General features: G+C 43.2%; 1 protein-coding gene across 5 annotated transcripts; it reads right to left on the bottom strand.

The window, feature by feature from the left end:
- Positions 1 to 77: 77 nt before the first annotated feature.
- On the bottom strand, positions 78 to 23,793 carry CREBRF (CREB3 regulatory factor). 5 transcript variants are annotated; one of them, XM_010718959.4, is made up of 11 exons: positions 23,642 to 23,790; positions 19,409 to 19,511; positions 18,915 to 18,982; positions 16,038 to 16,214; positions 15,046 to 15,171; positions 13,154 to 14,231; positions 8,847 to 9,041; positions 6,894 to 7,083; positions 6,393 to 6,466; positions 6,133 to 6,255; positions 78 to 5,892 (listed from the first exon to the last, which is right to left on the bottom strand). In XM_010718959.4, the coding sequence occupies exons 4-11, from the start codon at positions 16,044 to 16,046 to the stop codon at positions 5,777 to 5,779; spliced, it is 1,911 nt and encodes a 636-aa protein (XP_010717261.1). In that variant the 5' UTR covers positions 16,047 to 16,214; positions 18,915 to 18,982; positions 19,409 to 19,511; positions 23,642 to 23,790; the 3' UTR covers positions 78 to 5,776. The 5 variants fall into 5 exon arrangements, with proteins under 5 accessions (XP_010717261.1, XP_085092937.1, XP_010717260.1 ...); XM_085236811.1 differs by lacking the exon at positions 23,642 to 23,790 and adding an exon at positions 20,689 to 22,433; XM_010718958.4 differs by lacking the exon at positions 18,915 to 18,982.
- Positions 23,794 to 24,449: the final 656 nt, after the last annotated feature.

The following is a 24,449-nucleotide window of genomic DNA, read 5'->3' as shown; positions in this document are numbered from 1 at the left end:
CCTCCAGTCCTCCAGTGTGGAAAAGGAAAAGGCCCCAGGGCTCCCCAGGCCCCCCTACACACAAACACACGCCATGATTTGAGACAGTGTTTCCTCCACAATTTTTATTTTAAATTACAAAGGATGTTGCGTACATTGATGAAATTTGCGTCCGAATAGAAGTGCGAGGGATCGAGGGGGACAGTAAACAAAGTCAATCGTAGGATTGTGCCTCTTTTCGAAAAAAAAAAAAAAAAAAAAGATAAAAACTGCACAGCTATTAACCGACATCGAACATTGCAACTCTGAACAGATCATGCTTTTAACAGGAGAATTTATTTGCTAACAGAGACGAGACTTTCATGGAGTTTCTCTGAGCTCCCACTGGAAGCCAGAGATGGAGGATGCCATATTCTGCTGGAAACGCCTTTTCCCCCCATGTGCCACCAGCCCTCGGGTTCACCCGAGCACAGACACTGAGCAGTGAGGTTTTACAGACGTGCTGAGGGACAGCTGACTCAAACGAGACCACATCATACAAAAGATCAGTACAATTAAATGCTACTCCCGGGGTCGGTTCTTGATCGAAAGGTTTTCCTCGGGTGGATTGTGCTTTTGTCAGTACTGAATCCAACACAGACATTTTCCTTCTATAGATGGATAACACCCAAGTTTGACTTACCCAGACACGTAACTAGCAACTACTCGCAGGAAAACCTTGGAACAGTGGTGTTATCCAAAAAGCCTTTCATTTTATGAAAAAACAGCGTGGCTTAAGATAGTTCTGGTTCCACTTTTAGCTCCACTGCTCATTAGAAAGCCAATAAATGCACTGCCAGCATTTACTCTTGTGGAAGTTCACAGATGTCTGAGAGGCTGAGGGCTGCAATGCAGTGCACACACACGCCTTTTCTACACGCGAGAAGCACTGGGGAAAAGCATGGCATGTTGTGAAATGTAAATCAGACAAAGATAGAGATACTTTTGTATATTGCAAAGAAGATAAAGCCTAAAAGTGCCATCTTTCATTAATGACATTTAAGAATCCCAATTTGTATTGGGAGATATTCAAGAGTGGTGTTTTCTCGACATACTAATGCCCTTAATACAGTTACAAAAAGAATCAGTCACCGAAGCGGTAACTGAAATGTACTTCACACGATCCCTGGGGTAAACAGAACAGATCTCAGCTCAGGGCATGGCTATGTCAATAAGCCAAGACCACATCTAGCAGCACACTTAACTAGGTAATTCCAACTGAAGCCTCCAACTTCAAATAATGGTTAGATGCATTCTTAAAATTCAGGTCTCAAGGCCAACTACAGACCCTAACATTCATGGTACACGACTGGTTACGCCTCAACAGAATTTCAGGAAGACTAGCAAGCAAGTTAGAGGAACAGAACTGCATTTGCTATTTCTGTTAAAGGCAACTTATATACAACCCTTTAAAATTTTCCTGATAAAGCCTCTTGCTTTAAAAAATAGCTATATTTAAATCATTTATGAAAAAAAAAAAAGCACATCCATTCTTTGTATTTTATGAATAAGCTGTTTTATTAATGAAGGCAAATACTGGATAAATGTTGGGCAGGAGGGGACCTTTTTGGATAAAGGAAAAAACGACACCAGGTGTCTGGATGTTTTTAGGCCAGCTAACAGACCCTTCATCCATTCAGATTTTAGATTTTTCTGGTTTCAACTTTTTCCCAGCTTTATTTAACAGTGGCAAAGGGTCTGCTACCTAGAAAGGATCGGGGACTGAACACAGCTGAGCCCAACTCTCACATCAACTTTGCAGCAATGCAAGCTTCATGAAATCACGCTTCAGCTGGCATGGTAAGAAAATCCAGCCCACCCACAGCTAATAGTTCTATTAATAAGTCTCTCTCATCCAAGAAAAAAACTCACTAAATATCGGTAAGTGTGTTCAACAAACCATAAAAGAAGTGTTAGCAAAAAGGGGTTCAGGGCTCAAAAATGCCCTTTGTGAGCACCCCCACATTCTGCAAGGCCATTCAAAAACTGGTCATCCATATAAATAGAAAATAACTGCTATTGAGAGAAATAAAAATAGATCTATCCAAACTCTCTTCAGGATGCTTTTACCAGTTCAGATTCGCTTTTGGAGGGGTTAGGCTTGAAGAGTTCAAGGGTAATGAAAAACATTTAGTTCTAGATGTACAAGTAAGGCACAATATAAAGCCACATCATAATCTCTCATGAAGAAAGTAGGAAAGGACAAGAATCATACATGGTACAGTAGAACAAGCAGTCCATCGAGTCAGAAAGTGTGGCACCTAAGTTCAGACTGACGAGATTTTAACAAGAGCAGTTATAACAGCATGCTTTTAATATGGAAACAAATCCTAGAGAATCCAGTGTATCAGAAAAAGGAAGAACTTCTGTTTGTGTTAAATCAAAGATGTATAATTGTTTTTGGATATAGGATTAAAAGTGAATATTCACAATGCCTACACTCAAAAACAAACAAACAAACAAAAAATAATCCAGGACTTCATTAAGATCCACATACCATGTATGAACACTGAAAATCTTTAGAAAATGGTCTTCTCTAAAGATCACCCAGAAACGCATGCCACAATTGCCAAAAAACAGAACATGTACATTTGTTGGTTTTTATACCCTTAAAAGACTTTGTTTGTGATAAGTATACACTAAATGTATATATTGTAATGACACTAGAGGAAGCAGATTGTTACTGGCATTAAAGTACAACCATTTCTAGACGGTTTAAATGCCACAGAGTCCCCTGGTTAAAATGTAAAGCTGCACAGCTTGCCTATGTCACCTTTATGATAAAGTTAAACCAGCAAAAGGTCTTATCTGTACTCTACATTTTACTGCCAGGTTTTATTTATATCAAGTATCGCTGCAGCATTCTGACCAGCCCAGAGTTAGCAGCAAGTGGCAGGAATCATATAAAACGCAGTTTCTTTTTTTTTTTTTTTTTTTTCCTTTTTAAACAAAGTGCTTTTCTAAGATATACATACATATAAATAGGTACAAAATAAAGTGTCAACATTAAAAAGCTCAACTATTCAAAAGCTTTAACTTAAAATAATACATAGAAAACACTGAAATGCAAGGGTATGGAATTCACTAAAGATTCAAAGTCTACTTTGAAATGCTAGACCAAAATCATATTCTGGTTTTCAGATAAAAATAAAGAGCTATAAAGTTCTATTTGCCCAGCACTTCTGAGCAGTAGGGGCTTTCTGATACCTTGTCAGTTCAATTTGTCACAAAAGTTTTTACCTGATTGCAAAACTGCTCGTAACGTTTAGGAACGCCGCCTCGCCTACGTGGTTCTGCTGGAGCAAAAGGAGCTCTGCTGTCGCAGCAGTGCGGTAACACCATCATCAGAAAGGAACGACTGTGTTCGAGTCTTTGCACAGACATGGCCTTATCTTCACAAGAAACATTCTTTGTCGGGGTTTTATGGGCAGTATGCATCTCTGGAATAAGTGTAACATTGGCAATGCTTACAATAGGAATACATCTGACCCACTGTGTAAAGCAGCAGCCGACTCTCACCTCACTGCGAGAGCAATAAGAACACCCAAAGTCCGCTCTGATTTTGCAAATCTTAAGTGGATTTACAAAGTTTTGCCTAAATTGCTCTGGGTATTTGTTCAGACTCGTGAAGGAAAAACTTTCTGTACAGCTCAGTAGTGGTATTTTGGCCTCCTCCTCCCTTTTGAGTCTTCCAAAATATTTAGATACAAGGTAAGCTGTGTGCACACTCACCAGCATGTGGCAGGACTGCCACCTTCCTCTGCGACTCTCACTGCACTATTACAGACTTTTTTATAGTACAAGCTTGGATATAAAAATAACCTACATATAACAAAAAGGAATCACAGTACAAACACAGACAAACTAGATACGAAGTGGAGAGATTCCCCAAAGGGAGTGGGGAGAAAGCCTTCATGGACTTTGCATTTTTTTTCAGCAGCTACATTTGAAAATATTTGGTATTTCTATTTTCAGTAAACAGTGTTCTGTCATTTTAAATAGGGAGAGAAAGAACGGGGAGGAAAAGGGGGTCCATGAAACCAGAGAATGATCTTGCCTTGAGATAAAGGACTTTCATCAAGGGCTAAAGCTTTTTATCTGTACGTTAACACTGACTACAAAGCCAACTCTTATTAGCAGAAGAGCAAATAAGAACTGTGTTAATATTTCCCAATCATAGAAACTACTGAATTAACAAGAATAAGTCACATATAAGTTTGAAGAAGCTAGTTTTGAAATACCTGTACAAAAATATAAAAGTCTATAAATTTTTTTTTTGTCTTGTTTTGTTTGAAGCCTGTGTTGATCCTTGGAAACATCACATGCATAATAATACATCAACTGGAAAAGTGGCAACTAAGGAATTAGATATCTGTAGCTCTTTTTTCTCTTTACATATATACACATTACAATAAAAATAATTTTATTTTGGTTGTTTGTTGGAAGTATACTACAACAAGCTAAATATTTCTTTAAATTCTCAAAGTTGAAAACTATTTTACCAATAGCTTACTAAAATCCAAATATATTAAAATCTCCTACAGTAAGTGCAGAGAAAAAAGATTTAAAGACTCCGAGACGGCCACCAACTTATCTACCATGGAAGCGAACTACAAGAACAGCAAAATAATTTTGTTATGTATGAATGCTCCTTCTGTAGATAATTGGACCCAAACAAAAAAATTCACAGTTCAGTAAGATCCCTAACCCTGACCTTGTAATTTTTTTTTTCTTTTTTTTTTTTTCATTTGTTTTTACATTCAGTACAGTATCATATAAGCTGTGCAAAACTTTACTTAGACTGGCAGTTCGCCATATCAGTTGCATTTGTCTTTGGTACAAAAATAAACAATCGCATTAATGTGCAAGTATATGTTTTCTTCCGGCCAAAGTACCGAAATTGAGTTTTCTAGAGCCATCTTTTATACAATACATAGACTCTGTGGCATATATCTACATTTTCAACATATTCCTATATACATTCAAAAATTTTAAGAGCTGGAACAAATACATTAAAACCTATAATCTCACCATCTGTACATCTTGGTTTTTTTTCCCCTCGGGGTTTTCTTCATACAAAACTTTACCAGCTTACACTGATAGCTCTCCCCTCAAAATACAAGGCACAAAGAATATACTTTTTTTTTCTCCTGCTTGCACAGACATTTAAATACTATATTAAGCTCAGAAAAATTAAAGTTTATATGGCACACCAGCTCTGAAGCCACGTGTGCTATGTACAAGTTAATGGTTGCAAAGAAAGCTTACTGTTTTTAAGAGGAACAAAGGAAATCCAATTATTTCAAAACAGCAAACAAGAACAAATACAAAAACAACAACGAAAAAAACTGAATTGTCACCTTTATAAAAAAATGCTTCCTCTTGTTTTGCTAGGAGCATAAACCTGCCACTACGTCCGGCATACGCTAAAAAAATTTTACTAGCAAAAATATGGTTTTGCTTCTAAAACAAAAGTGGTAAGTCTGGTCCTAGAACTTAATTTTAAAAAGAACCCTCATCTCTGAACGCAATCTCAAAGCAGCTTTAGAACTATCTAATTTATGCTCCAAAAATGCTACTAGGCATTTTATTCCATGCTTTGATTTTTTTTTTTCTACGCTGTTGTTTAAAAATAATGGAACCTAATCGTAAGTGTTTACATAATGCTAAACTGACATGCAGACCAGAATGCAATTTACAGTGAAGTACTTGACAACACAGGAAGAATGTGAGCAATGAGAACAGGTGAAGTCATGTCTTAAACTTTTGACATTGGTATTCGTAATCCTACAAGGCCACCTGTGGGGTCTCCTTCTGCAGTCTTCTCTAACACTTGATTCACAAATTCTGATGTCTGTCCAGCTACAGGAAGTCCTGAAAACAGAGGGTAAGAAAATGCACTGTAAGGTTACTACTAATTATATGCATTTTACATTCCCAGAAGTGACACAAAGCCAATGAATGAACGTTCTGGTCAGTAACCAAAGAGAAGGTTTGGTTACAGCTGCAATGAGGAAGTGCTTCCTTTCTCTATTCCAGAAGTTGTTTGTGACCTATCATACCACAGATGACGTCTCTTCACATACAGGTGAATACATTAGATATTCTGCTTACCAAGAGTATCTTTAATAAGTATGTTCAACCTTTGCTCCATGTTGACTCCTCTATCATCTTTAGGCATCTGCACTCGATTAACAATTTCTTGTTTAATGGAGTTGATCACAAACAGCAAATTATCTGCAAAGAAAAAACCTGGGTTAGACATACACTGCATTTGCCCAGGAACAAAAGAGATGCTTAGTTGTGCACACACTGATAACACAGACTTGCCTTAAGAACATAAGAAAAACTAACATGTGAAGAGTTGTATTTACCATATTCTGTGTTGAGACCCCAGAGTTTTACTTTATTGGCTTCATACTGGGCTTTCTTCTTTAGTCTACAAGCCCTATAGCAAGAAGAGTGGAAGAATTAGAACATTTTAACAAATGTTCCAGAATACTAAGAGCATCTGTTCCAGTTAGCCACACCAACTTAGCAACCAATGCTCCCAGACATGTATCTACTCACTCATCTTCACTTCAAGCATGCTACTACTTGTATTTGCTTACATTTGTGGATTTACTACTGTAACAATGATTTGCCTTGCAGCTACGTAAGACAGCTTCCAGTCAAAGTATATCATTATTACCTGCTAAGGAACAGGTAAACTACATCTCCACAGTGCCAGCTGCCCTGCTTTTTGATAAATGGGTAAAAAACCCATCAATAGGGACTGCCACAGCAAAGCAGGATCTCAAGACAAAAATTAGCCTTACTCGCACGCTGTAGTAATGCAAATTTACCCCTCCAATGAGTGTTAACTAATATGTTACCTGGAAGCCAGCTTGTTCTTTTCTTTTCTTGACCTTGGTCTGGCAGTTAAGGGAAGTTCGCTGACTGGCGTCAGGTCACTGATCACCTTATTCAGCTTCCGCAGCTCATTACCGATCTGTAGAAGTTTTTTGGGATTGGGAGTCAGGTCTTCTACATCAGTCCTCCGTGACTTCTTTGCTGCATATTTACCTGTGTTGAATATGCAGAAAATTGGGTGGCAAGTGACACAACGTGCATGCAAACCTACGAAAAAACGTTCTTAAATATGTATCATTTTTGGTGCAGTTTAAGTTCCACTGTTTGTCACAAGAGAATGGTCTGGCATAATGCGATCTCTGTGGCCTTTCACAATAGGAAAAGCATTTCCAGACAAACTGCTTTGTACAATTCGTATTATATCCAGATCAGATAAGAGCAAATACTGCTGACTGGGCAAGAAATGTACTTGATGTGATGGACCATATGCAAACAACTGTGCTGAAAAATGTACATCACAAGTTCAAAGCCAGGCATTTTGCCCCATCGGTAACTTACTATTTCATATGTTCAGCCAGCATATCTCTTGGATAGTAAACTTGATTAAATTCCTAAATAATCTTATTCTGAAAGTTCTGCATTATGAGAGGCTCTAGAGACTCAGTACTGATGACCCACATAAAGGCTGGCAACCCTCCTTAGATCTATTCGAAGCTATTTAAGAGCAGGTTTCATGGAGAAAATTTGCATGCAAGACAAAATCCTTATTAAGATCTTTTGCTACTGCTGCGTTTTTTTTTAGATTTCTCTTAAAAATGCCAGTGGTTGCAGATACTCGCATGCAAGTGATAATAAACTGACAAAACCTGCTCCAGAATTATTTATTAGAGAGCTGATAATTCAGCATCATTAAAGGGCATTTGCTCCTACAAGTGCCTAGTGAGACTGAGTCCTTAAGTGCTGTTTATCTGTTATTCCATAACAAATATAGATATAAGCTTCATAACAATGAGTAGTGATAGAGGCTTTAAGCATTGTTATTTGACTACAAGATAAGCATGTAAAAATCAAGCACATGAAAAAGAAAAGTTTCCTTCCCAGAAAAAAGAAAATCTATAAAATAAATACAAAAATCTGTTCATTTATCTGAAGTTAAACTGCAATGTTAAAGATAATTTTCACTTGTAAGGGAATATAACATTACAATCAGGGAAGTCGGCTTAATTTTTTTCCTTCAGAGCCACAATCAATGGAACAAGCCTACAAAAGATGTCCTGTGACAAGAAAACAAATATTATTCCTATGAGCGACTTGTTCTCAATAACGTTAGCTGTGTTTAAAGTAGAGCAAGTTGGTAATCAGAAAGTCATGGGAATAAAACAGTGATTAGAACAACTGGGCTAAGTTCCTGTGAGGGTATTTTAAATAAATAGGGTATTCACAGAAAAGTAACTGCTCCACTGTATCGCACTGACACGGGTGGGAGGAACAAGGAGGGAAGAAGAACAGGAGAGAGCTCCGGGTTATTGCCTGCCTGTCCTTTAGTTCACTCTGCAGTTAACCTGAACTTTGCACCTCAGGCCACTTGCAGCTTACTTTAACAAAAGCAAGACTGAATCTGTGTAACAGCCTGGGGCAAGTATCAGTCATGAGACCTATCCCTGATGTTTACAGTACCACACTGAGAAAATTCTGAACTCCTGGGGTTTCCACTGGAAGCCTTTGGAAGTTACAAGTCTCAATTCATCCACCTCCTCTGGAAGAAACCACACTGAATGTTATTACTGCACATTCACTGTGCCTTCCTTGGACACAGCACAGAACTCAGCTAATCGAGCAACAGACTTGCAGTGTTTTAGTGATTTATTTTCATGGTCAAATCTTGTGAGCGGAATCACAATTTCAGGTGGAGAAGCTTGGCTATTGAAGGTGCCAGTGTGACAGACTGTGACTTGTAACTAGGACTCTGTTCTTACCGTGGTGCAGACCGTTCTTCTGGTACATGTTACTTGGTAATGTATCTCGGTCCCACTCCGATGGCCGCAGCATCCTTTCCTGCTGGGATGGCGTCAGCTGCTCGCTGTACTCCCAGAAGTATCTTCGCTTGCCTCTTTTTCGAGAGGTTATTGCAGTCATTTCTTTTAAATCCTCCACAGAATCATTTTCATACCCTAAAAGAATGCATTGCATCGTTCATGTAATGTTTGTAAGGCAGTTCCTAGCCCTTTCACCGTGGACCAAGTGTTAAACTCAAACATGCAAAGATGGCCTGTATCACATTATCTCCTCTGCTTAGTTTTCAGCCTCAGCTACTGCTGGGTATTTGCTTTAAAACCAGGGACAGACGCCGAGGCAGTGATGGTGCTTCATCAGTTGAATGGAGACAAATGTTTCACATACAGGGAGCCCCGTCTGGTTCTTGACCCCTTGAGCTCTGCTGCTCTTCTCCCCACCATCTCACTGCTGTACAGACAACAGCTGTTGGAAAGTATTCCTCCACTTTTAGTGTTCTCCATTAAATAGCAGAAACATAATCCTAACTCTCCCCCACATTTTAATTAATCTCCAATCAAAAGCATAGAAATAGAAGTGGATTAAAAAAATAAAGATGGATTAGCAAAAGGTTAATAAATAAAGCAAAACTCTTGCTTTACCTTAAGCTCTACGTTGAACTCATATACCCCTGGGAAATAAATCACACTATCCATCTCTATTAGAATGAAGGAATGGGGAATGGACCCAATTCCACAAGAAAAGAACATCTAAATGGAAGGGATTAAAGACAACCTGTTCAATTTCTTCATGTCTTCAGTGGGATGAAGACAAATGAACCATGATAAAGTTATACAAGATTTGAGAGATGTATTATAATGCACTTGATATGACAAGTTGTTCTTAAAGTATACGGAAGCAGTGATGACACTATCACACTGCATAAATGGTTACACCCTACCTGTATTAACACAAAATGTAGTATTTAAAATCCTACTTATGCTTTAGAAAACAAATACACCCTGTACTAAGGTAAGAAAAAATATACAGCATTGCCTTTTGTACTAAAATGCTTTATCACACTTCACAGTTAGTTAAAAAATAACAGACTTCAAATATCACATACACTGATGAAGCTTCAGGAAAACCCAAGCGCTGAACGGACTCTATGTGCAATTTGTATTGGGCCTATATGCTTCAGCTCTGCACTATCTCTGAGCAGCAGCACAAAGAATGCCTTCTTTATGGTAAAAGCTTTCCTTATTTTACAACAGTCCATACAATTAGACTGTTTGCACTTGAGAAAGCAGCTAAAAGAAGAAAAACAAACTTTCTTGCTTTGGTTTGACTCTCCCTCAGCTCATAACCCAACCATGAATGGCACACAGAAGGATGCAACCACTTCTAAACTTGTTTGATTCTCTGGTTTATTGACAGGACAGTGTTTTAAAGGAAAAATCAAACAACAAAATATGTTTTATAGAACACTTTTTTTTTTTTCTTGTAGAGTCAAAGTGATTGTGGTGATTTACATTAAATATAGTTTCAAGTACCACAGATATTTCTAATTGTAATTTCCTTTGACCCAAATGCTGTTTGACGTAAATATCCAATTGCTCTTCCTTACCTTCCACCTACAAAACATGTCAAGCAATGTAACTCATTATATAGGCAGGTATAAATTCAGTCCAACTTCGTGATAATGCAGAATTAAGCCAATCAATGAAAACAAATCTCTTTAAGAGCTGATGTGTACAAACGTAAAATGAGGTTAAAACCAAGACTTCCTGCTTGCTTGTTCAAACCACAATTAAGTTGGCTATTTGAAATATGTTGACTTAATGCATCCTGCCTTGCAAGTCTAACACTGACCTGCTACCATTTCACAGTTACATGGAGCAGCCCCGTGCACAATGTCCTGCCCTACTCTGTAACACACAGCAGTGCAACAAATCCATTTAGCTCTTCTGCACTGCATCCATCCTCCCTGAATTCTCCTCCTAGCAAATATGAGCATTCTCACCTTCTTGGACGAGCTTCTGTGAAATCTGAAACAATTCCTGTATTTACTTTTCAAGCCCTTAGCAAGCTACTCCTAAAAATCTTTGCTCACAACCCAAGGTTTTAGATTAGAATTCGCCAGGGTTGAATTAAGAAAGAGAGAGAACAGGACTGACATCTCTGCATTGTACCAGATTAACTGCAAAAAGAACTCCGCCAAAGCAAACCCAAAAAACCCTCTTCTCGTTACTATTTAACCATTGTGACTTCCCTCAAATCCCTCCCAGAGCCCCAGCTGGCAGCACAGCACCCAAACACACAGCAGAACTTCACACGATGGCATCTCCTTGTCTCTATAGAGACATCTCCCCTTAATTCTCTTCCCCAGAGCTTCTGACAACTGGATTAACTGCTGCATCTCTCATTTCTGGAATCACTGGACTACCTGTTAGCAGAAGCAGTCATTTACATAAATTGCAACTAAATTAGACAGTGAAAATACCAGTAATGGCAAACAAAGTTTAAGTGCTGAAACAGGCCCAGGCTTATCACTCCCATAACAAATTAGCTGGACCAAAACTACTATATCTGTATCCCAGTAATAACACAAACTTTGCTACCATCCACTAACACTTTTAGTTATTTTTCCCACGTCCCTGAAGTTCAACGTACCTATGTATTTCCTCACTACTAACTCCAGTGCTTCAAGAAAGTGTATCATGCATTCCCAAAACAAAAAGAATAAACCAAAGCCATCTGTGTCTAAAATACGCATATCAGAAGGTCAGCAAACACACAGTTTTTGTCCTATCTTCACTCTAAATTTAGTAACTGACTTTGGTTTCAATGAAAGCATGAAAGGTTAAGTATCCCAGAGCCATGCCCTTTTTTAGAAGCTTACTCCACAGTATTTACCTCTACTGCAAAGGTAAAACATAAGAGTGCGAGTGACATAATTAAAATACCTGGAGACATTACCTCCTAATGTATCAAAAACATCTGCTGATGCTTTCTTATAATACCACTGTACTCGCGGTGAAAGGCTTCATGGACTCGTGCAAGCCAAGCTCTTTGCTTACTGCTCTTTGCTTACTGCAGTGCAGCACGTGGTTTTGTTTAGAAGGCGAGAGCTTGTCATCAGGATTTGAACAAACAGCAAGTAGTTAATGTAATTCCACCAGCTGAAAGCCCAGCATTTTCATGCATCTCTTTCTCAAGATTTCCAGCTGTTCTGTGCAACAAACCTCTGCGGGCTGCAAAGTGCTGCGTGGCACAGCAATCAGCACAGAGCTTTAATAGCTACTCAAACCTCAGACAGTACAGAGTTCAATTCAGAAGAAGGGAAGAAGAGATTTTAAAATGCTAATATATATGCCTTGTGTACATGAAAAAGTAGCATAAAGAGCACAATACTTAACAAGTTTAACACCAGCTCAGGAGATCTACTTAGAAAATAATTTAATCAGAGAGTTCTTTATGACAAAGAACAGTATGCTTCAGGGAAGCTGCTGCTTTTAAAAAGGGAGTAGTTCAGCTGTTTCTCTTTCCCCCCCAGTGTTGCACATTGCCAAATGTCTCAATGCCTTAATTCTTATACTCTACTAAAGAGCATTTATAAAATGTGAATATAATAATACTTTCTACAATTAAGCAAATACTTGGTTACAGTCCTGTCCCTGTAGATTTTCTTTTCATAAAACGCTGCCACTTTGCTACCTTCTAGATAAAGGTTAGCTTTCATTTTTGGTGTTAATGCTCCATTTCCCCTCACAGAAGAGAAGTATTCCATATTCTTCAAAGACTCACTAGATATCACTGTTGAAAACCACCAAGTAATGGTTCTGTAACCACAGAAGCACTTAAATAATTAGGAAACACTTTCACACAGGCTATGATTTTGTGCCAGCTATCAAGAGATACAACCTTAGCACAGCCCACTGAAGCACTAGAAAGCTCTGCACATCCTATCATCAAACCACAAAAAGGGAGAAAACAATTGCAGGTAGTTGCTCTATGACCTCTGGCTACAAACTCAATCTTCTGTATTGCCTATTGTGACTTCTGCTGTATGACCACCATTTATGCTTTTTTTTTTTTCTTCCCAAAACAGGGAAAACAAAGGCCTTGTGTCATTTTCGTTAATTACATTGGGAAAAGCACTTATAAATTCTGAACATTCATCAGATTTTAAGTGTTAATCTCTAACTACAAAGCATTCAAAAGCATTCTTTCCCTCTTGGCAGATAAATTCATTGACCTCAATATTAACAAACCCCGACATTGCTGGTACCTGGTTCTGAGAAAGTATCACTGATGTCATCATCTTTATCATCCTCATAATCTTCTTCCTCGTCATCATTTTCAGATAGCTCATGCTCACTGCCAAATCCTTCATCATGATCCTCATCTTCAATATCTTCCTCATCCTCATCATCTTCTTCAGGGTCTCCTTTGGCCGACTGTTCACCCACACTGTCTGTTACAAAAAGAGAATAGTTGTGCTCTTCTTTTTTCTGTGATGAATCTGACACTGATGTGCTGGCAGAAAGGCTGCTCTCCCCCACAACAAGTCCTGGAGTTTCCTGGGGTGCTCTGAGGAGCAGTTCTTGAGTCTCTTTAAAAGGCAAAATAGGAGGCGTACAGTGACTGTGTGGGGACTCTTTTATTTCTTGTCTCTTTGCTACAGCACCACAGTAACAGGTATTTTCCTTTGCTGCGTCTGGATGTGTCTGGCTCAGCACTGGTCTGCTCTGTGGTAAAGGATTGATTTTTACTTTTGCCTTTTTAACATAGTCTTTACATTCAACATGAATGTTCACCTTTTCATTATTGTACACACTGGTCTTCACCATGATTTGTGTACTGGAAGCAGGCTGTGTGGCAGGTTTGCTAGCCTTCTGAACATAGTCCGACAAAGGTGCCTCAGCCTGAACATTCTTGGAGGAACAGACTGGGGCCGCTGCTCTACTAGCAATTTTTTTTCCAGGTAACAGAGAATTTAAAGGGTTTTGTTTTACACTAAAGAGTGAATCAGGATAATAGAGTGAATCTGAAACAGGTTGGGAGTCCTCACTGTTAAGCTGAGCCAGAGTCGGTGTTTTGCTTATCACCTCTTCATCTTGGTATGGGCTTGAAAAGTCATCAAGGCCCAAATAATCCACCTCTTTTGTTCCCCAAATGTCACAGCTGGTTAGTTTAGTGTATTTAGTTAAGTCTTCACAGTACGTGTCCCACTGCTCCCACTTTGAGGTGAAAGCAGCTTCTTTGTCCAGGATGTCTGTAAAAGACTCTAAGTTCTCAAGGTCTTTGCAGTCCTCCATTGAAAGTAAGTTGTCTCTGGAGCTTTGCTGGTAGTCCATTTCTCTGTCCTGTGCAACATAAGACAAGTCAAAATTAAGATAGAAAAGTAGTATCAAATCATCTCTGTCCTCTACTTAAACTTATGTGGTAAGCCTAATTCAAGTGAAGAGTAAGATAGTGATACGAAGATATCTCAACTTCCAACTAACAACTTCCTCTGAGGGTCAGACTGGAGCCCAGTTTCCCTGGTTCAGCAGCAGATCCTTGGGGAAAGGTTGCTACAGATACAACTCAAATACCCCTTGATTCTTTTTCTGCTATTACACTGGTCATTAGAAACTAGAATAGGACCAATATCCGTGTACTTAAAACATGAAAAACATCACAGGCAACATGTTCTAGTTTCCATTAATCTAGGCCAAACTTTGGTATGTGAATAATAGAAATTGCTCAAGTTTACCAATGCCTGGAAAAATTCATTCCAAGCTCATCAACATCAACAATCAACAGTGAGCTACCTTTCACTTTCCATGCAGGAAAAAACAAGTGCTATTGTGAACAGCTCATGAGTCAACTTTTATTTTGCTTCCCCCACATCCACAACTTGAGTGAAGTAGCACATAAGTGCTCTTGAAGAAAAGATGGTTTGTAAAGAAGAGTCTCCCTCACCACAACGTAACAACAAAACAGCTCCATTTGATACTTATGTACCAAGCCCCTCCTGATAGCCAGCTTTAACAAGCAGTTTGGCTCTTCCCCAGTCATAGTAAGCAGTAATGAATAACCACCCAGCGTTCCTGAGCAAATACCCCTTTATTACTACATGAACTCAGAGTGTTAGTCAAGAAGAAGGAGGTATGTGCACACAGAAAGTGGGCCTACCAGTTCATACATGAAGTCTGGATCTGAACTGCTTGCCAAGAGGTCTGTGCTCATCAGAGTCTGTTCTGAAAACACATGGCTCCGAAAGGCATCTCCAAAAGGAGGGTCCATTCCACTCACACTGGGCTACAACAAAATTGATAGAGAATCATATCATAAAGAAAAGCATATCATAAAGAAAAGCATATTCTTTACTTCAATAAAACATGAGTATTGCTATTTTATCCAATTGTCTGAACTTGTGCTCTACTTGCATCTGGAAGGTATTTACCTTACAGATTAGAATTCTATTTTGTCAGTTTGAAAATCTTAGTTTGCCAAGATTAGGGATACATCAGCATTTGCAGAAGAGGAGAGGGAGTACTGGCAAGACCTGGGAGGACCAAGAGGCACTACCTGCTTGCAAGGCCTTCACCCCAGTACGGGTCACTGTGTACTAGAGCGGTGTTGGCTGGTTTTAGAACCCTCAGAACTTGTAAAGCTTCCACCTGAGACTGTAACAGTAGCAAAGTGTAATTAAATCAAGAGTGTTGTCTCTCCTAAGAACAAAGCAGAACTTTGCAAAGAAACACTATGCAGGATGACTAGGCAAACAGGTGATACAAAGCACGTCTCTGCTACATTCAATTCCAGACCTCCATTTCTCTTCTAGACAAACTGGCCCTGAGGGTTGGAAATGGAGAAACATTGTACTGCAGGAAGTCCTTCAATTGCTGCTGTGAGAACCACTGCAGTAAGAAAGGGCACTTCTTCAGGAAGCCACCCCATCCAGAAGACAGCTTGGCTGATTATCACTGCGTGAACAAATACAGCACCAAGAGCAGCCCCACAGCTTCCACCACAGACACCACCAGGACGCTAAAAACTACATACTGTTCAGTCTCTCCTAATTTCTCCCCGTTGATGCCAGTCAAATTTGCTTGTATGCTTTTTCCATTTTGTTTTTTAATACGAAAGCAATGGTATTTACGATCATAACATTCCAGACTTACCTGAGGCATTTCCAAGCCCAGATTCCCCAAATCCAATTCCAAACTTCTTGTTTTATTCACTTGTAGATTTCTTTCCAGCTTTACCTCAGTCTCAGTGAGTTTACACAATCCATGTAATGAAATTTTTCTTATGGTAACTTCAGTTCACTCTTATGGAGCTCTTCTATTTGTGGTTTTCTGTGTAGAATAAACAGAGCAAACTCCAATGAGGAAAGTGCTCCATCACCAAAAAGATAGGCCTTAAAAAACTGCCTAAGTGAACTAAAGACAAAAATTCTCCCAAACAGTGATTATTCCTCATGCTTGAATGTACAATGGTTTTCTCCCCTGCCATTTTTCACCAAATGAAAGGGCACAGGTGTGACAGAGATTCTGCAAAAACCTTTTTGACTGAGTTACATTCCAGTGCCTTTTTTCCTCACTACCAACACCACGAACTCTACAGACATATGAAAAGAAAAGCCTGCCTAATTGGAAATAATGACTAGCATACTGCTGGGGACACAAAAGAGATTAACAACCTTTCTGACTATTACAAGTGAGCCAATAAAGTCTAAAATTGTCTCAGACAATATTAGTTTCAAATATTAGTTTCAGAACAGGCAGTAATACTGCTCCAGTAACAAAGCTCCTCCTTTTCTTAAAAGTTTAATCCATCCAGCTTCAGATAAGATTCTATCAATCACTCGCACAGCAACATCTAGCGGCAGAGGGATTGCAGCAAGCAAGCACACTGTCCAGAAGTGTAGGAAAGGAAGAGACAACTGCCCAACAGAACAAGTCACAGGAAGTAGAAAAATGTGGTAAGGAAGGAAGGAAGGACAGGAAGGAAGAGAGAATCCGTGGTATCAAATTAGTATCTAATGTAACTACATTGGCTTCATGGAGTCTGTTTTCCTATTGCCTTGCTTTCCTGTGATATCCCGACCCCTGTGTAAAGTGTCTTTAAGAAAAAACTGTCAGAGGACCACAATCCCAAAGCAGCAGCACCACGTGTGCATGGTTTTTCAGCGTTAACAGTGAAAATACATTTGTTTCTCTGAACAGAATTCCTCGCCAGACGTTGCTCCTGGGCCAGTTCAGTGCAATCTGCTCAGGCTATGTTTATCTGCTTACTGTGAAAAACAAACAGCAAAATAGAAGTGTTCTACACCGCCGAGCCACCTCCTCCCACCCGCACATGGCGGAGGTTATTCCTGCTCTCAGATAGTATCTCAGCTATTTTGTTAAATTCAGCATATATTCTATCAGATACTGTGCAAAAACCATCTTTACTCATCAAAACATATTGCTTTTCAAATATCAGAGCACAAAGAAGAAAACAAAAGCTGCATGTCCAGTCATGCACAAATTACAGCTCTCAATAAAACCGAGCTCCTGCTGCCAAGGCACGCTGCTCCTGCGTAGGGTCCTGTGTCCATTAAGAGCCAGCTCCTTCTGACCAGATCTTCCTTTTGCTCTAAGGCTTCCAGGGAACTCCTTTTACTCATCTTAAAATGACATTTAAAAGCTAGGCTTGCATCCCAGGGCAACGTGCCTAAACAACCCCGTCTTCCTCTGCACAGCAAAGGCTACACAGCCACAAAACCAGTCCTTCCTCTGCTGTAAATGTGGCATGAATGACAAATGCACTTTGCAGCCCGGCCTAATGCTGGAGAAAGGAGCTGCTTCTTAAAACGAACGGACTATTTTCCCATATGCAGGGAAAGAGGTGTGAAAGATATCAGATTTAATACATTAGCAGCACCCTCCTTTCTTTCCATAGAGAGCTGCAGATCAACGTCTTTTCAGTAGCACATCAGATGGATGCTGCTGGTGCCAGCACCAGGTCACAGCCACAACATCTGCATTCATATGGCAGGCCATCCATCCATTCTGCCACTGCGTGATACATGGGGGAACGAAAGGAGAAGTTTGCTTCGTCATTACCACTTACTGCTATGTCTTGGTCAGAACACATCCCTCCAGAAATTCCACTGTCCTTTATACACAGCTACAAAAAGGGAATTAAACTTAACTGTTACTGGCACTGATCTCACCAACGAACAAATGCTGCCAGGAGTCAGGACAAGGGAGATCTAGGGGTGTTTCCAAGCCCTGAAAACAAAGATTAAATGTTCAAAATACCTTTTACTCTCCCTGAACTTATCTGGCTACAACCTTACAGCACTGCATGTTCTCTCAGGTCAAACGAGCATGTAAGGCAGGGAACACAGCTGCAAACTCTGAAAAGCCTGCGATGGAAACTCTGCAGGTTGTTGTATCACCTATGAGATTTGAGTGGAGTACACAATCTGCAGCAGAGCTCAACAGCAATACTACCAAAGACAAATACAGCAGGAATTTCTACTTTAGGACAACTTTCATTAATGCCTTCCGTTGGCCTCTCCCACATGCGGGGCGACGTGGGTGAAATCCCATGGCTGCCCCACGGCCATGCAGTGGGTGGAGGTGGTGCAGCCCAGTGCTGGCTCATGGACCTGAGCATGGGAAAGGGCAGGATGCCTTGGGAATGCCTGCTTCCACTGAACATTTAGGAACCAAGGGTGGTGATGGAGGCACGCATATATACAACGCTCATGCTTGGATAAAACCTCCAGAAGTAGTCAAAAAGTAACTCTAAATTGCTCTATAGAGTTAATAATTCTTTAATCTAAGGCCAAATCCTAGTAAAAATCCTCCATATTTTTATTTACTGTTTGGAAATGCACCTTCAGAACAGCCTAACAGAGGTCCCACAGTGCCCGGGAAGCCTCAATTTCAAAGCTCTGATGCCAGGCTCATTACAGGTCATTACTGATGAAGCTGTCTTTAAACTGGCAAACAGCAGGACCTAAACTCGAAACATGCAGCATTAAGGAGACAGATGGCACTTACCATTATGTGCCATTTCCCCAGATGAGGAAAACACCTCCAGCAACTACAATGTATCTCCAGAGAAGCCCCTATAAGAAAAAAACCCAAAATGCTACCTTACAGCTTGATGAGTCCGAAAGTCCTCCCCAGCCACCTGTATGAATCATTCGTACCGCCGGTATAACCGAAGTTGCTATTTCTGTCTCAATTCAGATGTGCATTGTGAAAAGCACGCAGAGCGCAGCTATACCATTTTATTGACTGCACGGTGCCTGTTATCACAGCAGCTAAATGCTTGTTGCAAGCACCTTACGCCAACAATTACACTTTCCATGGCAGTAGCTGTGCATCACACAGCGCCGTTTGTCACAGTTACATTTTTCATGCAAGTAATAACAACAATAAAAAGCACGTCATGAGAGCCTGTCAGTGCTGGGCTACAGCATTCAGAGCCAAACTCAGCTCAGAGAAGGCACACAACCTCTGCCAGGTGTACCAGAGGAGCGATTACGTACCAGGCGGCTTTCGTTGTATGGAGATGCTTCAGAAAGAGGAGCACCAGGTTCTCCGCTTCTCTTCGAACTTTTTTTCCTGTCACACTTTGTGCCAGTCTGTTTCCTATTACAGAACATACTCTGCTCAGTGCAGCCTTCAAGCGCAGAACATATTTTTCTTAGTTTTGTTTCCGTCTAACATTCTTGGGTTGGTTTTTTTTTCCCCTTATTTCTACATTAATCTTCAGTTGTTAACCAGACTTAAAAGAAAACACAAAACCCAACACGTTTCCTTTTCTCCCTACCACAAAGCTGCTCAGAGGGTCACTTTGGTTTGGTTGTTTGTTTTTTTTTTTTGAAGCTTTTTATGGTAGCAGTTGAGAAAAGACCGTCTGTAAGTCCTGAGCTTCTGCCCGTCCCAGCGTCGTTCCCCGCTCACCCAGCAAAGCACCACCACCTCCACAGTCATGTTTTTGCATTAAAACGCAGTGCTAGCACCTCAGACATTATGCTTTTTGCCTTTTGTATCCCGGAGAATAAATAACAGCTGCCCAAGACATGCAGATCCTAAGTCTGATAGTGTTGCCTTTTAAAAGAAGTGAAGATACAAAGACTGTTTCACTTCTGTTAAAGCCTCTTCCTTTCAGGGCAGGAAGCTGCTGCTTCCCTGTCTTCATTCCCTTTCCTCTACTGATCTTCCCCTCACGTTATGTTTCAGCTCCAGCCCAGAGCAGACAGACTTCAGGACCTCAAAGCAAAACAGCTACACAGAACCTCCCGGCTCCAACCGCACATGCAGCACTGCAGGTCAAGGAGCTGAGTTACCAAAAAGAACAGCACTGCACTGCTGGGATCACTGCACCCTCCCACGCCCCGGGCACCTCACTGCGGAGGGGTATTCCAGATCAGCATGACTGCATAAACAAATAAGCAATGCCAATAACTGATCACAGTGCAAGAGGCACAAAAGTGATTTAAAAATAAAACATGTATGCAACTATACTGAACCTATGTATTTTATAGCAGCTGTGCCCAGAATGATATGTTCTATTAGAAGCAGTGGCTTTTCTGTACGTTCTGGAACAAAGACTGAGATTTTATTATTACTCTGGGGCCAAGAGTGGGAAATGCAGCATGTTACACTTGACAGAATTATACTGACGTCCTTCATTTAAAAAACCTTTTATAGCTAAAAGATGAAACAAGAAGGGCAAATCAGAAATCAGACAGCAATACCATCAGCCAACACAGTCACACACCAATGGAAAGGTTCTAAAACAGGAGAAGGATTCTTTTCTTACCATAACATAATGAAGGAAGGTATTACTGCAGGATCTGAATCCTAAAAGCTAAGATTTCCCGAAACTTTCCAGCTTAATTTTCAAGGCAACACCAACTTTCAAGCACTCCTTTTTAAAACTTTTATTTTAAATGATCCTTTAGTTAGATTTCACAAACCACTTAATACAGACATGCAAGTCACAGGAACCCAAATCAATGGATTCACTTGTTCATACCATGCTATCAGTCAGACACAAGCTTCTATTTATTCCCAATTAATTCCTGTTAATTCTGAAGGAACTTCCAACCTCTGTGCTTCAAAAAGGGTTTTTTTTCAGCTCTCAGTATTTGGAAAACCACAGTGAGATGTTCAGCATCTAAATGCCTCTGCAGCAGATCTCTCTCCTCAGTAGGTAGCACTCCTACCAAACGCAGAGCAATTCTTTTGCTGTGAGCTAATTGCCACAAAGCAGCATATGAGCTCTCTGAGAGAGCTCTGAAAAGAACTATTGCTGAGCACTGATTTTGACGAGAAATCTTTTCTGCTAAACCAATGGTGGTGTTGGTTTGATGGTTGGACTTTATGATCTTAAGAGGTCTTAGATGTATGAGAGGCAGCTGAGGTCCCTGCATTTGCTCAGCCCAGAGCAGAGGAGCTGAGGGGAGGCTCATGGTGGCTGCAGCTCCTTACAGGGAGCAGCGCTGATCTCTGCTCTCTGTGACAGGGCCTGAGGGAACAGCAGGGAGCAGTGCCAGGGGAGGGCATGTGGGGGAGAGGGAAAGGTTCCGCACCAGAATGCAGTGGGCATAGAACGGGCTGCCCAGGGCAGCGGGCACGGCCCTGAGCTGCTGGAAATCAGGCAGTGTTTGGACAATGCCCTCAGACACGGGGTTTGGATTTTAGGTAATGCTGTGTAGAGCCGGGGGTTGCACACAGTGATCCTTATGGGTCCCTTCCAATCCAGGCCATTCTATGACTCTACGATCTCTTCCAGCATTAAAGATTCTATGTTTCTATTCTATGATTCTAACCTATTTCCTCTACAGAAGTCCAGTTCCTCATTTAAGGTGCCAAAAGTAAAACCCAAAGTTTCTAAGTGTCTGTTCATGGAACATATGCTGAATGATAACTGACGCACAGAGATGCTAAGCAGCCACTTGGGTAAAGGACTCTCGGCCAAAGCTTAACCCTCTTTCTTTAAAATACTTTAAGACGTTAGAAAGCTAACTCTACCAGAACCTGGTTCTGTTTTCTTGTTTGATTTCAACAAACTGCTCTCAACTGGCAACATTTCAGCTGCTGTTGCTGACAGATTGGCACTGCTCAGCGGGATGTATGGGGAAGCCTGAAAACGAACACGTGTTTATATTGGAGCGTGACAGATTGAACTGGAGCCATTAAATTATCTTTGATGTCTGAGCAGCTCTGCAAGGCGCTGCCCTGAGCAATGCCACGGACGTGGCTACGGAGGGACACCAGGCACAGCGGCTGGGAATGGGAACATGAAGTGCCGGGTCGGTAACGAGCCCGGCCCGATTCGCCTGGGGGAACCCAGCGCTGGAGCTCATAAACGGACCGCAGGAGCCCACAGGAACCGGCTTATAGGGGCGGGTGCCCGACCGACACCGAGCTCCGGGCCGCCGCTGCCCGCACAGAGCCCACAGAAGCGGGGAACTCCCGGAGGCGGAGCGCAGCGCACCTCGCCCCGCTCGGCTGCCCGCTCAGGGCGGCCCCAGCCCCGCCGCGCACCCGCCCCTGACCCACTAACACACCTCCCCGCCAACATGGCCGCCCCACCAGCCGGAGCCGAGCGCAGCCTAACCCGGCCGCCGTCCCGCCCCGCCCTCCCCGTCCGCTCATTGGCTCGCGCCTCCGGGACTCTCTTTCCCACTGGCCGCCGCTCACGCCACTCACTCGCCCAGCGGCCCTTTCAAGCTAGGTTGAGGCAACATGTAAACAAACCCCCTTCCGCCGCTCCTGAGGGGACCGCGGCGGCCCCGCGCCTCCAGGCCGCGCCGGTTCCGCACCGCCTCCCCGCGGGGCGCCGCCGATCCTTCCTACCTGCGGCGGGAGGGGCGCGGAGCTCTCCCTTTGCCCGACGCGGGGGCTGCCTCCGCCCCACTGCCCTCCAAGGGGCTGGGGGCTGCCCTCCCCGGGGCTCGCGGCCCTCAGCCCGAGGGGCAGAGCCCCATCCCGGGGGCCGCAGCCAGGTCGGGCCGCTCCGCGGTGAACCTCCGCGGCACCCCCGGCGGTTACATAAAGCCTGCGGCCGAGCAGGGGGGTCCCGCCCCGCCTCTCCCCGTAGCCTGACAACGCCGGCCCGAAGGCGCGGAGAGCCGCGGCCCGCTCCGGGCGCTCCAACAAGTGAAAGCGTAAGGGAAGGCGGCCGCGAGGCCGGAGGGGCAGCCGGGTCCTGCCGCAACTGCCGCTCGGCACCGGGCGGTGAAAGCCGAGCCGCCCCGCAGCTCACGGCCGGAGCCGCTCCGAGGAGCGAGGAAAGCACCTCCGCCCCCCGACACTCTGCAGCGCTCCCTTCCACCCCGCCACCGCCAACAGCCACCGCCGAGCCCGCGCCCCGCAGCCCCGCTCGGAGCCCTCCGGGTGCCACCTCCCCCAGCCGTGCAGGCGGACGTGGGCACCCCCGGCCCGCAGCCACACCCCCCGGCAGCCGAGCTCTGCGGCGGCTGTAAGCTCGCCACCGGCACCGCTCCTCTGCTCCCGGCGCCGGGCAGACACACCCCTTTTCCCGCGTGCCGGAGCCCCCTGCCCGTCGCACGCCGCCACCCCCCCTTAACACCGCCTCTCCTCCGCCGAGACGACGCGGCTCCCTTCATCAGAAGGCCGGGCTGGCGGCGGCCGGCGGACGCGGAGCTCCCTGGAGCCCTCCGCGCTGCCCTCCCTCCCCTTCGGGGCGCAGCTGCCGGCCGGGGCCAGGTTCCGCGAAGCCGCCGCCCGCCGCCCCCCGCACTCACCGAGAGGTCGGGGCTCAGCAGGGGGCGCCGCCCCGCGCGCTCCGGCCCGGACCCTCCATGCGGCTTTGGGGTTTGTTTTGTTTATGTCCCTTCCTGACGGGTTCCCGGAAATCGCGTGACTCGCCCCCCTCACGTGGGAAGGACGGGAGGGGGAGGCGAAACCAGCCAATCGCCGCCCGCTTCTGCGTTGGCCAATGGGAAACCACCGGGCCTGGCCTCCTCCGTCACGTGACGGCAATGAGGCGCGGGGGCGGGAGGGAGGGGAGAGGTATTTAAGGCGCGGTGGCGGGCCGCTCCTCAGCAGTGCGCGCTGTGGTGGTGCGGGTGGGGCACCCTGTTTTATCGAGGGAGCCCCGGGGAGAGGGTCTGCTCCGCTACCGGCAGTGCAAAGAGCAGCTCCTGCTCTTCCCCTCTGCACATCCAGCTTGGGAGAACGCATTGAGGCAGGAGGATGAGAGACTCCTGCTCAGAGTTACATACTTACTGTGCATCCTCTCAGCACTGCGTTATAGTTTTGCTGCTGCCTACAGCCAAAGGCATGGCCACAGTCACTTAGACACAAAAGAAGACATTACTAAAGTCCGGTTCTTTCCTTATAATTTGTAAATGATATTTTTTTATTGTGTTAAACACGCTTTCGTACCTCATTCACCCCCACTGACCCCATCCCCTCCCACCACCTCACACTGCCCTCCTTGTGCTCCCACTGCCCCGGACAGCTGCAGGAGCAGCCAGCAGCTCTGACCAGGAGCAAGAGTAAAGCATTTCCATCGTTCTCAATGGAAGAAACAAAATGCCATGGAATTCT

This window comes from Meleagris gallopavo, chromosome 15, assembly GCF_905368555.1.
Source record: "Meleagris gallopavo chromosome 15, MGAL_WU_HG_1.1, whole genome shotgun sequence".
NCBI classification, from domain to species: Eukaryota; Metazoa; Chordata; class Aves; order Galliformes; family Phasianidae; genus Meleagris; species Meleagris gallopavo.
This window is presented reverse-complemented; position numbering and strand designations above follow the sequence as displayed.